Here is a 15,719-nt window from a genome sequence, read left to right as displayed (position 1 = left end):
TGGGGTGTCTATACAACCTGTGGCTTTGCTTGCCTACTCGACTGTGTAACTTCGTCTTTTCATGGCATACTAGTATTTCCTTGGTTTTGGTTTTTCTTTTACAGGTCTGCATGTTCGGGGACCTACCATCAGGTATCACATGGCTGAACCTGCAGATTTCATAACTGAGGAACAGAACCCACCTTTCTGAATTTGTTCACAGAATAGCCTTATTTTCTTCTCAGATTTTACCCTAGCATTAGGGCACAGCTATTTTGAACACTCCTTCTAAAATATGAAACAGTTGTAGTCAGGCGGGGTTTAAACAGCTATATATACACAGTTACAGTGTCAGCAAGTATGGTTATTTTCTGTCATTTCAGTCTTTATCTGATTTGAATTAGCAAAGCTCTTCTGCTCGTCTTGCCCTGTTTACATTTGTGCCTAAGTGCTTGGTGGACTTTTAAATTAATAGTTAAATATTAGATTTTGTACTTAAGAGGGTTTGCATAATCTGTTGGGCCATTGCTGCCATTTTGTGGGTCCAATGGCAGCTCAGAAGTTGTGCATGTAATTTGTGATCTTTGTTTGGCAGCCATCACCACAAGCCCACTTTCTTAAACTCCCATCTGGAGATGTCAAATTTATATGCATTACATTTTCAAACTGGTAGTAAGCTTTATCAGCTAGAAATACATGTTCACATTTTATTTAAAAAATGCCATCTCTCATTCCAAAGACAAGTTTGCCAATGAGACTTCGATGCAGCTGATAATGCTGACATCTGCTTGAATCAGTAGGATAACTGCTGGAAGGTATGCAGTCTGTCTAAAGTGAAGGATTATTTTCTGGAGGAAATGTTTGGGTAAACTGATACTAAACCTGTGTGCTTGGGGGATCTGGCCCAAGCGGAATAGAGGAGCAGTCCAGCCCAGGCACTCAAGCAGTAGAATCCTTTCTGTGGGAAGGATTAAGTGCAGGGGAGGGATGTCACCAAAGAGTTCCCCATCTGGTGACCCCAACAAGAAATAGTTGAAGAGCATCCTGTAATGTGGCCCTGCTGCTTCTGGAAGAGTTCAGGAGCTTGAGGTAGTGAGAGAGTGAAAGGGGAGGCAGAGCCAAAGCAGAATTCCGCTCCAGTATATTTGAGGTATTCTGTGTCTGATTACAACTGTACTACTAGAGAGGATCAGATTTTGATCCCTGTAACAGAATCATCTTTCACTGCCTAGAGGTTTCTCACTAGTGTTTTTCCTTCTCCTCCTAAACCATAAACCACAAACCGTTTCTACCTTCACTGTTGTGTCTTTTCAGTAGATTTACTGAAATCTCCCAAATCATGATGATGCTTGTGTATGAATTGTTGTGAATATTAACACAAATAGCAAACTTGGGTGCTTTATGGTTTTTATTAATTCTTTGTCTGGTATAAATGGTAAATGACAGCTCTGCATCTTAGTTTGTGAACTCACTTCTCAGTGTTTAACAAAATTATCCCTCCCAAAAGAAATACTAGCTCTGGTTTTGGTTTCTCCATTGCGCTATTCCTTATAGTTTATTCCTACTGATAGTGATGCATATGATACCAGGGTCCTGGCAGTTTTCTTAAACTTGACTGCTTTGCAAAAAAAACCCTGACCCCAACAAATCAACCAACCAAACAAAAAAAACCCCAACAAAAATCAAACTGAAATCCAACCAGAAGCATTTGCACAAATACTTACAATAAAAAAAAATTAAATTCTGATTCTCATCAGAATTATATAGAACGTGATGCATAGAGGTAGGAGATTCTATCCGGTGAACTAAGCATTTGTGGAGCATTTCATTAATAGGCTTCAGTCAGCAGTGGTGTCACACGTGTTCATTGTAGATTAACCTAAAGGTGTAAGAATCTGTCTTAATATATCCTAGACCCATGATTGGACCTAGGCCGTATTCTAGTTGTCCTCCAGAAATAAATCTTGCAAGTTGAGTGCCTTTCAAAGGAAAAAAAAAATCCTTATTTTCTCAAACACTTTTGTTGCAGATGCATAGCAAACCTGAGAGACCTTTTAAACTTAACTTGTTAAAGCAAAACTAGAATGAAAAGTGTTTTGCATCTTACCTAGTTATATTTATACCAAGTCGAAGTCTACATCCTGAGAATTGTGACCTTCACTGCTTAAAATATGGAATCCTATTGTGCAAAAATTTATTAACATCTCTCAGATCTCTTACTGATTTTGCACAGGAGAAGAAATACATATGCAGTATGTACAGAAAAGCCCACATTTTGAGATTGTTGCAGGAATAATACAAGAGTGCATGAACACCCTACAGTGACTGAAAAAGCATGGGAGACTTGATTCTGAACCTTTCTGATAGGAGATGCTCTTTTTTTTTGTTTCAACAGGCCATCTTCCCAGTGAGAAGAACAGTGTTTCTTTCATTGTACAGAATGGTGATGTGTGTCTCCGTGACTTTTCAGGCAAACAACTTGTATTTCAAGAAAAGGATGATACAGGCAGCCAAAAAAGCCATATCTCACTCAGAAGGACTTCAAAGAGGGGAAGCCTAACTTTTTTTTGAGAAAATGTGATTTCCTTTTAAACAGCACATTGTTTTACAGTGTGAAGTAGAGATTTACTTTAACAGTTTTACATAATGTGAGCAGACCAAGAACTGATTTTATTTAATAATATGGTACTGGAACTTCAAGGCAGCCATGCAATGGATTGACAAGGACAATTATTAAAAAAAAAAAAAACCAACCAAAAAAAAGCTACTATTTTGACAAGGTATGTTGGATGTCAAATTACAGCTGGCACATTTCCATTTCAGTTCTTTATTAGAGGTTTTATTGATGTTGTTTTTTACATTTAAAGGGAAGGTTTTGTTTAGACTTTTTCATTACAACTATGTTTATCTGGATATAATGCATAGTAGTATTGTATAAATGTAGGAAGTTACAACTTGTGCATACAAATGATGTTATCTTTAAAAACATTAGCTACACTGTCTACAACTTTTTGTATCTTGTAGTAGCAAACTGTAGTGATGTACATAAACAGAAAAATACCAACTTTTAAGCATCTTAATGATACTTTTATATTTATTTCTTGTAATATAAATTTAAATATTCCTATGTATAGAAAAATAATTGATATTTTGTTTTAACTTTTATTGTAAGTTTGCATTTTTCTTTAATTGAGATAATTAATATAGCATGATACAGAATTTTTCCAGTAAGTGAAATTACTTACAGTGGTTTAAATATATCACTAGATACAGAAGTGTAAATACGAACACTATCAATCTTGAACCTTTAGCAACCTCTTAGTACACCACAGAGGGAGAGAAACTGGGTGTCATCAGAGTGCCATGAATGAGGGAGTGATAAATAAGGTAGTCAATAGGTTATTGAATATAACTAAGATATGTTAGTGGCTTGAATAAGTCAGTGGGAGCTTTTGCCATTGATTTCAGCAGGGTCAATATTTATCTTGAGTTGTGGTTCCAGAGATTAAACACACTGCCATTTCTCATTTGCAGTGATAAAGAAAAGTAGAGAAGTGTTATTTTTTTGAAGAAAAAAATAGAGTAAATGCTAGCTGCTATATTTAGGAGCTGAGAAATTGTTCCATTGTGTGGCTGTTTTTTAAGGGGCAGCTCTTGAGCTATTCTAATGAATATTTCTGCTTGTACCTTGGCCCTTGGTTGGCAAGCCAAATCCTGAGGCCCTAGCTCAGTGCTTCCTGAGGCAAAATTTCATTCCTGTTATGGTATTTGTCTGAAAATGCTGGATTTTGGCTCTTCATGCACAACAGCTGAAACCCATACAACGGTGTGAGGATTCTTCCTGAACAGAAATTAGCCTGAGCCCTGGTTGTGCCTCTTCTTCCTTAGACAAATGTGCAGCTGTGGCCATTACTTCCTCCCCACCCCTTGTGTTCTTGGACAAAGGTTGGATGCTCCTGGAGCAAGAGCTAGAACAAACTGGTGCCACACTGTGGAGTGCCAGACCCCATAAAGGGGATTTTATGAGGCAAGTGCATGCTGGAGGGGAGCAAAGGGCATTGCTTTCCCAGAAGACTCTCTAGGGAGCCCTGTAAAGATCTTCTCAACAAAAGCATCGATTAAGTGCTTCCTATTTGGGGTTCTGTTGTACTTCAGCAATTGAACCTCTTCAGTACTCAAACCTGCTTGTGGTTTTATATGCAATGCATGGGTTCTTTTGGTCATCTATGTCCAAGACTACTCTGAATATGCTTTTAAAATGGGAATTTAAAGTATTTGTTGTGTTTATCCAGAAGGTTTTCACTGCATGTTAATAAAAGACTCTCCTGGAATGCTAGTAGCTGGAATGCATTTCTGTGAATGCTTTAACTGTTTGGCTAATTGCCTTTGCACTGTTTCCTGTAAATTTATTTAATGTTCTTGTATTTATATTTTCAACTGTAAAAAAATATTACAGCAAGTAAAACACGTAAAAAATATAAACTTTGTCTTTTAGATAAATGCCTCATTATGCTGGTTTTTGTTAGAATTCTTCAGATTATATGAGCTGTAGTACATAACCTCTTGGAGAAAGTGCAGACCCTAGCCCTTAACATTTATTGTCTTCTACATATTTTGCCTTTCACGGGAAAACCCGAAATTAAGTCTGCCCAGCCAATGCTCACACTCACATCTGCTGAAGCTCTTCCATAAGAATGCTATGAGCAAAAGTCCATGGCGACTTTGGCTTCAGTAATTAACTTACCTATGAAAATGCATATTTCACTATCACTAGAGTCTTCCTTTGTTTTTATTCCTGCACACTAACATATGTTAGAATTCTTTTAATCATTTTTTATTTGATATATTCCTGGGGGTGAGGAGTCTTTTCTGACTTCGCCACTTAAAAGCACACATATACTGTAGTAAAATCTTGCACCCACAGCAGCATACTGTTTTAGCGCAGTAAATAATTATCATCATTAAACTAGCCAAAAAAAAGTGTTTGCACACTGGGTGTTGTATCCTTTTGGTACTTGGTCTCTTGTGCACTGCTAGCGTTTTAGCCATGGCAGCCCAGGGCTCGATGAAAGCTGCAACCGCTTGCCAGAGCACAGAGTAAGATTCAGTGCATCATCTTGTGGCTGCCAAAGCTAACTGGAGGACATCTCTAAGGAAGTTTTAAGCTTAGTCATAGATCAACAGCAACAGGCTGTGTACAGCTGGAACCACCTTGCTGAGCAAACCTGTTCCCTAAGCATATGCAATCTTTTCTGTAAAAAGTAGTGCCCTGAAGAAGGAAGTTCATGCAGAGTTTAGGGGAGAGTGGACAGGTCTGTTTTGGGACTGCACAGCTTTCACCGAACTGCAGCTGCAGGGTGCTGGCTGATGGAGTTAAACCTGTGAGTAGTGCTTGTCACCTGCCTGCTGCACAGTCCCTACAGAAATGCTGTCTGCTGCCACTGCTGAATGAACACATCTGCTTTTGAGCCTGCTTTCTCAGCCATGGCTGTTGGTTACACAGTTGATGAAGTAAGCATCAGTTAGTTACAAAATTAACTCTCTTAATGCTGTAATTTCACATGAGGAAAAAGAAAAAAAAATCCTTTCGGAAGTCTCAGTGAATCCCACACCTTCAGCTACTCGGCAACAGCCTTTCCGTGCTTCAGCAGCCATCCATCCAGCGGCTGTCCATCCACACTCACCATCGTGTCTCCCTGCTGCCAGGAGCACAGAGCGAACTCTGAAGATTTTGCAACTGTAACACATGGTTTTGGTCGGTTAGTTGGTTTGTGGTTTTTTTCCTTTTAAGCCTTTGTCAAGTTCCCAAGTCTCGGTTCTCTTTGCCTGACTCCCCTACTTTCCGCTTGCTCCTGGCCCACCCGTGTGCGGGAGCTGCGGCGTCACAGCGCCAGCCGGCGAGCGCAGGGCGGGCAGGGCCGCGCCTTGCCTGGCGCCCCTAGCGGGTGCTGTGGGAACAGCAGGCTCATTCACAGCAGGAATCTCTACATCCTTACATTAGTAAAGCTGGAAAGCCAAGACTGGGGTGTGACGACACCTGATAAAGCCTTGCTTTCTTGCCTTTTTTTTTTTTTTTCCAAGGCTTTCATTCTCTCAGATGTCAAAACGGTATTTTTTTAAGGCTGGGGGAAAAAATCCACCTTCCAACAAATGTTCTGGCCTTTTGCATTTTATCTTATGAACTTAACGATGAGGATGTATAAAATCTCCTTTATTTTTGACAGTTAAGCCTAACTTTTGTCACTTGTCGCGCTGCGGCTCCCGCCGCTGGGCCTTTGCTCCCAGGCAGTCCCTCGAGCACGGACCCCCGCGGCGCCTCCCGCCCTTCCCCTGCCGCTTCCCAGGGCAGCGCGCTGGGCCTTGGTGCGAACACTGCAGGGAAGAAGCCTGCTGGTTCCTCGGAAAAGCTGAATATGGGATTTCAAGCACCTTACCCGCGCGGGAGCAGCCCTGCCCCTGCCCCTGCTCCCGTTCATGTGCCCGCCGCCACAGCCGGCGCCGCCCGCTCCCACCGCCCGCCCTGGGGGAGGAGCCCGGGGGCCGCCCCGTCCCGCCCGGGGGGAGGAGCCCGGGGGCCGCCCCGCCCCGCGCAGGCCGGCAGGGAGGGAGGAGGCAGCGGCCGCCATCAGGCAGTGGCGCCGCGCCGGTCGTGGCTGTGGTCGAGGGGCTGGGCCGGGCAGCCGGGCCGGCTGAGGCGGGGGGCGCGGGCCGGCCGTGGGGCGATGAGGAGCCGCAGCAACTCGGGTGTGCGCCTGGACGGCTACGCCCGCCTGGTCCAGCGGACCATCCTCTGCCACCAGGTGAGGGTATCCGCCGCCGCGGGACGCCTGTAAGGGGCCGGGGGTGCCCGGCGCTGGGGGGCCGGCCGGGGCGTGGGGGGCCGCGGCGGGGGGTCGCGGAGGGGCTGCGCCGAGCGGCTGGAGCGGCCGGGGCCGGTGACCGTAACCTGGGTGCGCAAGGGTCGCGGCGGGGCCGGGGGAGGAAAATACCTGCTGCGGCCGGCGGCCGGCCTCTGCGCCGCATCTCCTGTCCCCGCCTGGGGCGGTGCGGGAGCGCGGAGGCGGCGCGGGTCCTCGGGGGGCTCGCTAGCCGCTTACATAAACGCACGTCGGAAGATACGTGGAAAATACAGCAGGTCTGAGCTTGCGAACAATAATACAGCGCATGGCGATATGACACACGCCCACCCGTTGTAAGACTGTATGTATATACGTGCGCGTAACACCGCTGAGGCCCAGTGACACAGAGCTCCCCGGCAGGGCCTTCACAACCTGCCTGTCAGCATCGGCGCGGTGTGAGTGTGGGGCCGGCGGGGCCCGGTGGGGCTCGGCGTGTGTGCGGCGGGGCACGTCCCAGGGATTCCCGGGCCGCTGCCCTGCAGCTTGTGCAGCCCCGGTGTCGGTGGAGCATCACCCGATGTGACACCGCCTGGGCTCTGGCTTGCCGGTGTGTGAGCTGTACAAGAATGAAGGTGTCGGGGCTGGTAGGAAAAAACCTGTGACCCGCTCTGGTTTTTGGCCAGGCCGTACAGAGGAGCACGTAGGGTAGTGCTGGCTGCTTAATGTGCTCACTTCGCCCAGGCAGGCAGCGGGGAATTGCAGTGTGTTCTGCAGCACCATACTTTGCTTAAAACAGTTCAGTACATCAAGATGAGAGCAACAAGTGTTCTGGCACGAATCGGTTCCCAAATAGACGTAGTTGCTGAGAGTTATGAGAAACTGGAAAACAGTGAAATAAGAGGGTAGGACCCAAATTGGCTTAGGGCAGTAAGATTTTTGTCACTGGCTGTTGTGTGCACAGGGTCCAGACACCTGTGAATTAATGTTTGTGTACTAATTGCTGTAAACTCACAGGAGGAAATGCAAGAACATGGGGTGAGTGCTGTGCTGGAGTGCAGGAGATGCCTTGTCTTGTGCTCCTGTCTCTGCCTTTTGTCTGCAGAATGACAGAGGACAAGTCACTTTGGCTTCCAGTGCCTGCCTTGATTTCCACATTTATAGGATGAGGATGCTGATAACAGCCTCCATTAGGGGAGAGATGGAACCTGAGATCAAACATGCCCCATGAAAGCTATGCCTTAATGATATTAATAGTTAATAATAATAAGGGTAACTTAATGGTAATATGGTAGTTTATCCCAGTGACCTAGAATTTTGTAATTGCTATTTACAGTGCTTGGATGCATGTTCATGACTTGGTGCTGCCTTTTCCACTAAGTGCTCAATGCTGGGGAGAGCTCAGTGGTGGGGGGAGGCGATAAGTAAGTTTTCTGTGTGTGGAAAGCCAGTCACAGGCTAGCAGCAAGGCAGAGGGACAGTGATATCCCAAGAGGGCCCAGAGATGCTGCAAGATGTGTTTCTAGATTTGTTTTCTGTACCTATACTCTATGGTTTTGCACCGCAGTAGATTGTAAATGTCCTGTTCAGCTGGGTGAAAGGATGCAGTTAGACATGGGCAAGTTATGACCATTATCTCTGGGCTACATGCCCTGTCTTGCTTGGGACCAGAATAGCCCAGGCTGGGCAGCTGCTTCACTGCTGCTGGTGCCTTCCTGATGCCTTTCAGGACGGAGCCAGGGAGTGGAAATTTCTGCCATTGGTTTGCCCAGGAGCAGCCTGGCAGAAGAGGCAGGAGGCATTTAAGATTGCTGGTCAGCACAGGGGTGACGTGTGACTCTGACCTTGTACCTCGCATCCACAAGCATGCCGGATATGCAGACTTGGGCCACTTTGCAGGATTGCATTCGTAGCAAATTTTTTCTTGTTTTGCAAGTGTTGCATTCTGCTGATCAGTCTCTGCTGCATGCACAGTGATAAGTACAATCCTGTTAAAGGTTGTACAAGGAAGCTAAGACCAAATTACTGGCTCCTGTCTCATGCCCTTGCTTTGCTTATACTGGCCTGCTGTGGTGTAGAGTCTGCCAGCTATTGCATGTGCCCCTGGGGACCCGAGCCAGAGGAGTGCTTCGATACTGTAGCTGAGCAAGCGCTGAAGAGCATCACCAGAAGGCTGTTCTGGGCTGCTTATTACACTTGTTAATTTGCACGAGATAAGATATGTCCATGAAATAGCAAAACTTATCATCTATATACACTTTAAATATTGCTAGGGTACTATAAGAGAAAAGCATATGGAGCTGATAAGGAAAGCGCATCTGGCATACTGTCGTGGTTTACTCCCAGCCAACAGCTAAGCACCACACAGCTGCTTGCTCACTCTCCCCTGGTGGGATGGGAGAGAGAATCAGAGAAGTTAAACTGGGGAAATCTGTGGGTTGAAGTAAAGACAGTTTAATAGGTAAAACAAAAGTCGCACATTCAAGCAAAGCAAAACAGGAAATTCATTCACTGTTTTCCATCTGCAGGCAGGTGTTCAGCCATCTCCAGGAAAGCAGGGCGCCATCACATGTAACAGTTCCTTGGAAAGACAAAGTACCATCACTCTGAACGTTCCCCCCTTCCTCCTCCTTCCCCCACCTTTATATGCTGGGCATGACACCATATGGTATGGAATATCCCTTTGGTCGGTCAGGGTTAGTAGTAGTTCCTGCTGTGTCCCCTCGCAACTCCTTGTGCACCCCCAGCCAGCTTGCTGGTGGGGTGGTGTGAGAAGCAGAAAAAGCCTTGGCTCTGTGTAAGCACTGCTCAGCAGGAACTAAACATCATCAACACTGTTTTCAGCACAAATCCAAAACATAGCCCCATATTAGCTGCCATGAGGAAACTAACTACGCCAGCCAAAACCAGCACACATACACTTATGGGTAACCCCAATTGTGTTATGGCTGGTTTCATGCAAACGCTCCATCAGCAAACTTTGCTGGAGCTTACATTGTTTTTTGTTTGATGTATCAAAGAGACAGATGCAAAATAAATAGATTTTCAGCAAGATGCTAAATTTGGGCTTACTTGTACTGCTGCTTTGGTTACGACCTTGCTATTTTTGTGCCTTTATTGCTGAAGTTCTTATTAGCATCTGGTCCCCTGTAGGATCTGGTGTTGTGTTTGGGGATTTTTTTTTTTGTCTTCGGATTAATAGATAGACTTAAAAGTAGTATTTGGCATGATATAACAGTTTAAGTCTTAGTTCAGCAATCAGCTTTCTGTTGCAGTGCTCTCAGCTGACAGAGCCCGTGGGTGCTGGTAAAATTCTTTGCTGTGTGGATCTGTATGTGCAGTGTGATTTGCAGGATGAGACCTGCTAGTCCAATTAGTGATCGCTGCGTAGACATAATGCTTTAAAGTACTAGCTGAGCTGAAATCCCTTTGACATCTTTGGCATTAAGCACACTCAATATTTCTTTGGGTTCTTTAGCACCCTGTAAGGGCTGTACTTTTCATATGGTGTCAGCAGGTAAAAATAACTGTAGTTTTTAAGAGTAAGCACTTTCTAAAAAAAAAGAAAAAAGCCCAACCAAAACTATTTAAAATATTAATATATTGTGGTGTTCTGCTAACATTCTGAATGTGCATGAGGAATGACATTAATTTGTCAGTCTGTGAAAGCCAGCCCCAATAAGCCCCAAGAACTGGGACCTTCTTGTAGAGGAACCAAAGGCACTGAAATGGTGATAGCTGCCCTTGGATGTATTTAATGCAGCCTCTTGAAGATGGGCAGATCCCTCCCTGGGGACTGAATGGTCTTTTAAAGTCTTGCATGGGCCATTTTTCTGGGATTTCCATCTTGTTACTTGGAGGCATTTTTATTTTGCAACTGGCAGCCAGCCCAGTGTGGGAGGAAAAATAAGCCAAAATGATCATTTTCTCAGATAGCAGGGCGATCTCTGTCAAGCCAGGCCTGCAGGTACATAGGCATTTGTTGTCCTTCGTGGGAGGGAGGGAAACATAGTGCCCTCTAAAAATACTGGGAATGTGTAGTCTGCCTTTCGAGATCCTAGTTTTTATCACGTGGGCACAGTGATAAACTGGGATCGGGGTCTCCTTTCTTTGCTTGCTCATTTGTTCTTCTGTTACTCCCTGGTCTGACTTTTCAAGTTCAAAAAGTTTTTTAAGCTCTTTGGGTTCATGTGTGCAACTTTCCCCATCAAATAGATAAGTAAGCTGTCCTTTGGTTGCCATTTGGTTTGTGAAGATTATGCTGAGGGACTGTTTCAGCAGAACTACATGTTTCAGTGCTCCACGAGCCACTAGAGATTGCTGTATTTAAACCATAACAATAGCTCTGACTGTGCCCAGTCACATGTGTCAGGCTGTCACCCATGTCCTGTTCAGTTGACAGGTGCAAAGCCCAGGAAATTGTAATTGACGCTCCTCCCTCTCAAAACTTCTTTCTTAAAAGTAACTACAGGAGTCGAGTGAACCGGTGTGTGGCAGAAATAAAAAATTGGTGTATGTATTCTTTTTAGTTTTGCTTATCTTTATTATTGTAATCTTTACCCCTTGTCACAGCAGCCCTGGCAATTAGTCTTTGTTCACTGAAGTTTTCTGTAAAGGCTTGATTTGATTGAAATCTCTGTTGGTCTTTTGCCTCTCTTTTTTTTTGTTAATAAAGAACATAGAGCTGAGAAAGATGGTCTTAAAAATTAATGACAATGAAGCAATGGGAATTAATGATGCAATGAAAAATTTAATGGAGTATTTGGGATGCAGGAGGCTACTCAGTGTGCTGGTTTTCAGGAAGTGTTGCTTTTCAACACCATCAGAATTTGTCTTTCTGTACATTTTCTAAAGGAGAATATAAAAAGGCTTTACATGCGTTCATGCTTTAGCTATTATAAATCCAGTAGGTAAATAAATAGAAATACTTTTTTAATTTCCTAGGACAGAAGTAGTGGTTTTTTACTTCCTCAGGATTGTGCCACAGACCAGTTGCATAGGGAAGAAGAGATCCCAGACTCAATTTCTCATGTTAACTCAGTACCATCTTTTCCTTACAGATATGTAAAATTTAAATTCCTATTTCCTCAATGTATTTCAAATTTCACTCAGTGACTTAGCTAGTAATCCTGTGTGGATGAAGAAGCCCAGCTGGCTGCTATGAGCTTTACATCCTGAACTGTTCAAAGAAATTTTGCATTTCACTTGTGTGAGTTTGGGAAGAAAAGATGGGACCTCACTTCTGTTGTGAAACTGTGAGCAGCCTCAGCATGCAATCATCTTCAATCATATTTGGCGCTCTCTTTTGTTTTATTACTCTTTGATACAGAAAGAACTGGTGCTTCTTAATAGATGGGATTTCAGGCAGTAATGTTTGTTCTTTATTCCTTCTACCATGGCTAGAATCCAGTTACAGGGCTGCTTTCAGCTGGTGCGGACCATAAAGATGCTTGGGTACGGGACAACATCTATAGCATCCTGGCTGTGTGGGGGCTGGGAATGGCTTATCGGAAGAATGCGGACCGGGATGAGGATAAGGCCAAAGCCTATGAGCTCGAGCAGGTATGTCAAAGTTTTAGCATTAACCAGTTATGCTGTTTGGTTTTTTTCATATAGTAGTGGTTTTGAATGGTACATTGGCATTCCTGCTGTATATAGGATCTGGCACAGTTTTGCCACTTGGAGTACGTGTCTTGTTCCTGTGACAGCAGCATCCACGCAGCATGTGGTGTGCAGGGTTCCTGGAGCCTTCTAGCAAGCAGGGTTTGGAGAACTGAGTGGCAGAGAGACTAGCATCTGAACTAAAATATAAACAAAACAAAAGCATTGAGGGGTCAAATTTCCATCAGTTGGCCAATTGTTGAAAACTAGGCTTCTGAGAGATTTTATGCCCGGGTGTACAAGTCTCTGATTAAACCTTGTGATCCCTCCTGAGGTGTATAATGCAGCAGAACATCAAGCCTAGGTAGCTTAGATCGTAGGGTGACAATCTATCTGCTAGACCATTCTTCCCCGTAAGGAGAAGCATGCTGTTTAAAGCAGCAATCTTTGAATTGTGCACTTGTCTCGTGGAAGTTGTACATGTGTCTGATCAAAACAGACAAGGTAACAGTCTCCAAGCTGGTAAGTCTCATGTGCTGGATAACTGGAAGGGGAGGTAAGTCACACCGTTAATTTCTATAATCTCTAGCTGGGAAAGTGGGTACCAGAAGTAAGAGTGTGGAGGTGGGTTAAATGAGGAGTGAATGATGGTGTCAGTGTGCTGCTGTTGTTTTAAGGGACTGAGTAGATTTTATGCTGACATGTACAGTTCAGACCAGGGAGGCCTGTAGTGACAGAATAACTTTGACTCAGTTTGCACCATCATATTTTAAGGCTCTGTTTTTTGGGGGGTAAAAAGATGGGATTGATTTCTTCATTTAAGGCAAAATCCTGCGCTTATCCTTGTATGCACTAAAGGCCGTTTCTTTACATTAGTTGTCTGCTTTCTGTTGTACTCTATAAAAAGCAGAAGAAACTCCGCAGGTTTGCCAGTCATGTCAATGTCTGAGTGTTCCCTGGATCTGCCACTCTAAAAATTATTATTATTACTATTATTATTGTTATACATAGCATTCCTATTACTTCCTTGGCTGGATAGAAGAACCACAGAGTTGCTGCACTGTTTAAAGAGGGCCTTTGGGAAAAGATTGTTCTCTTAGATAGGGATCTGGGAATAAAATTCAACCATTGTACTAAAAAAAAATAAAGGTATGTAAAGCATTTCAGGCAAATATGTGGTTTATTACCTTTGGCGGGACATTAGTAGGGTGTGTGAACTTTGTCACTTTTGAACATTGTTTGTAACAGCTGATGAGGCTGGCCATGTCACTGGTCTGTTTCGTTCCTGCAGAATGTTGTGAAGCTGATGCGGGGACTCCTACAGTGTATGATGAGACAGGTAATGTCATAGGTATGAGTTGAATTGGTACATGTTGTATTTGCAAAGCATTTCATCTGAAGCATGTATTTCTTGTGTCTTTTCTGTAGAGTGATTTTTTTTTTTTTTTCTGCATATGTGTAGATGATGTGGGGAGTCTTTCTAAAACTCTTGAGCAAAACTCTGATCTTACTTGCACCTTTTTGAGATTGTGCTTGTATGAATCACAGTTTTGCGTTTGCAAACTGATTTTCACCAAGATGCATACCTGTAACTAAGATCTGAACTAAGCAAGGTAATTACATCTTCTTTCCTGAAGAGATGTGGATTTAGCTGGAGCCTAAAGCTAGAGTTGTGTTTAAGCACTCTGATCAATCTGAACACAGAAGTGAGTTAACAGGAATTAGGACTTTAAGTTTCTCCTCACCTGAGAAGAGTTGTTCGTTTTGAAATAGTTTGGAGAATTTATTCCAAAATCTTTCAGATTTTATATTTGTGGTGGCTTTGTAGGTAGATAAGGTAGAGAAGTTCAAACGCACCCAGAGTACCAAGGACTGCCTACATGCCAAGTATAACTCTGCAACTTGTGCCACGGTGGTTGGAGATGACCAGTGGGGGCATCTACAAGTGGATGCAACTTCACTGTACCTGCTCTTCTTGGCACAGATGACTGCATCAGGTAAGCAGGAGTCCTTTTAACCTTGACTGTTATTGCACTCTTTTGCCATTCTAGCATTCACTTGAAAAGGAAAAAAAGTAACTATCTTCAGAGACCTTTACTTAATTATTACTCAGATGAAAATACTTCTCTGGAAAAGAGATATGACTTAGTTACGATTTTATGTTTATAGTAACTGACAACGTTCATTCCCTTAATGTTTGTTGGCATACAAATACATGAAAAATTCAGAGTCATGTCAGAGAAGAGTTTCGTGTTTGAAGACTATGTAGGACATCCTAATGGACAGCTAGGTTTCTTCAGAGAGTGGCGATGTTGAGTCAGGTGCCACTAGTGCCATTTGTGTTCCACTTCTTGCTGGTACTGTTTTATTTTGTGCCCTTCTGAACGGTACTCCTCCTGTGAGGATAAGGATTTACTTCCTTATGTATTTTTCTGTCCTCAGAGCCCCTTGCCATTGACCCCTGCAGAGTGGACACCTGCTTGTCCTGATGGTCCCTCAATAGAACTCTTAAGCGGGCGAGGCGGGATGGGGAGCTGTGGGAATTGGGATGCACAGCTCTCAAGCGCCAGAGCTAGCTCAGATGTCTGTGCTTGGTACCAACTGTGTCTGAATGCCACCCTCCCAGGAGTGTTTTTTGGTTTGTGAAACTTCGAAACAGTATGTGTTGGTAGCATTTGAAGTATTTTATCAGTAGCAAGTATTGACTTACTGCCTGATCTTTTGAAATCAGCGTGAGTTTTTCTATTGATTTCAGTGGGGAGTAGATGGTAGCAAATAAACAAAAGCATGAAACTCACTGAAGAATAAATACTTCAGTTCTGATACAGTGTAATTACTCTCTTCTCTTCTTTTAATCAGGGCTACGTATTATCTTCACCCTCGATGAAGTTACCTTTATTCAGAATCTTGTTTTTTACATAGAAGCTGCCTACAAAGTTGCTGTAAGTAGTTATTTGTGTGTAAATCACCTGAACACTGCTCAGATGTGGGTGGAAAATTATATATTGATGGAGAAGGAAAATACAGGCTTCTTTTTCCATTGTAAGGTATCAGAACCTGTCAGTACTCTACATTGTGAGCATTATCTTTGGAGATGGTGGGAGGGCTGTGGAGGATTTACTGCTGCCCGGGTGAGGTGTATATATTCAATCTATATCTATCTAATAATAGTTTTTCTTTATTGATAATTAATAAAACTGCCTGATGTCTCATTAAAAGCTTAAGGTTCTTTCTAAAAAGAACCAAGTGTTAAAAAATGTTTTGGAAAGTGAAAAGTTGGAAGTGGCACAGGGAGAAGCACAC

General features: G+C 43.5%; 2 protein-coding genes across 8 annotated transcripts in view; both read left to right on the top strand.

Annotated features, from left to right (window-relative positions):
* Positions 1-4,448, top strand: part of ADGRG2 (adhesion G protein-coupled receptor G2) — a 62,334-nt gene extending 57,886 nt beyond the window's left edge. The window contains exons 28-29 of one of the 3 annotated variants that reach the window (XM_055802947.1): positions 105-132; positions 2,375-4,448. In XM_055802947.1, the coding sequence (XP_055658922.1) occupies positions 105-132; positions 2,375-2,390 (44 nt within the window). In that variant the 3' untranslated portion in view covers positions 2,391-4,448. Of the gene's footprint in view, positions 1-104 lie in introns of all 3 variants that reach the window. The other 2 variants (XM_055802943.1, XM_055802944.1) reach the window with 2 other exon arrangements.
* A 2,131-nt stretch (positions 4,449-6,579) lies between these two features.
* PHKA2 (phosphorylase kinase regulatory subunit alpha 2) overlaps positions 6,580-15,719 on the top strand; it is a 49,177-nt gene continuing 40,037 nt past the window's right edge. For 3 of the 5 annotated variants that reach the window (XM_055801857.1, XM_055801856.1, XM_055801860.1), the window contains exons 1-5: positions 6,580-6,779; positions 12,219-12,377; positions 13,708-13,755; positions 14,245-14,413; positions 15,276-15,358. In XM_055801857.1, coding sequence (XP_055657832.1) covers positions 6,702-6,779; positions 12,219-12,377; positions 13,708-13,755; positions 14,245-14,413; positions 15,276-15,358 — 537 coding nt within the window. In that variant the 5' untranslated portion in view covers positions 6,580-6,701. Of the gene's footprint in view, positions 6,780-11,208; positions 11,328-12,218; positions 12,378-13,707; positions 13,768-14,244; positions 14,414-15,275; positions 15,359-15,719 lie in introns of those variants that run through there. The other 2 variants (XM_027778953.2, XM_055801859.1) reach the window with 2 other exon arrangements.

The sequence above is a fragment of the Falco peregrinus genome, chromosome 4, assembly GCF_023634155.1.
Source record: "Falco peregrinus isolate bFalPer1 chromosome 4, bFalPer1.pri, whole genome shotgun sequence".
NCBI classification, from domain to species: domain Eukaryota; kingdom Metazoa; phylum Chordata; class Aves; order Falconiformes; family Falconidae; genus Falco; species Falco peregrinus.
Note: the sequence above shows the minus strand (reverse complement) of the source record. Positions and strands in the feature narration are given on the sequence as shown.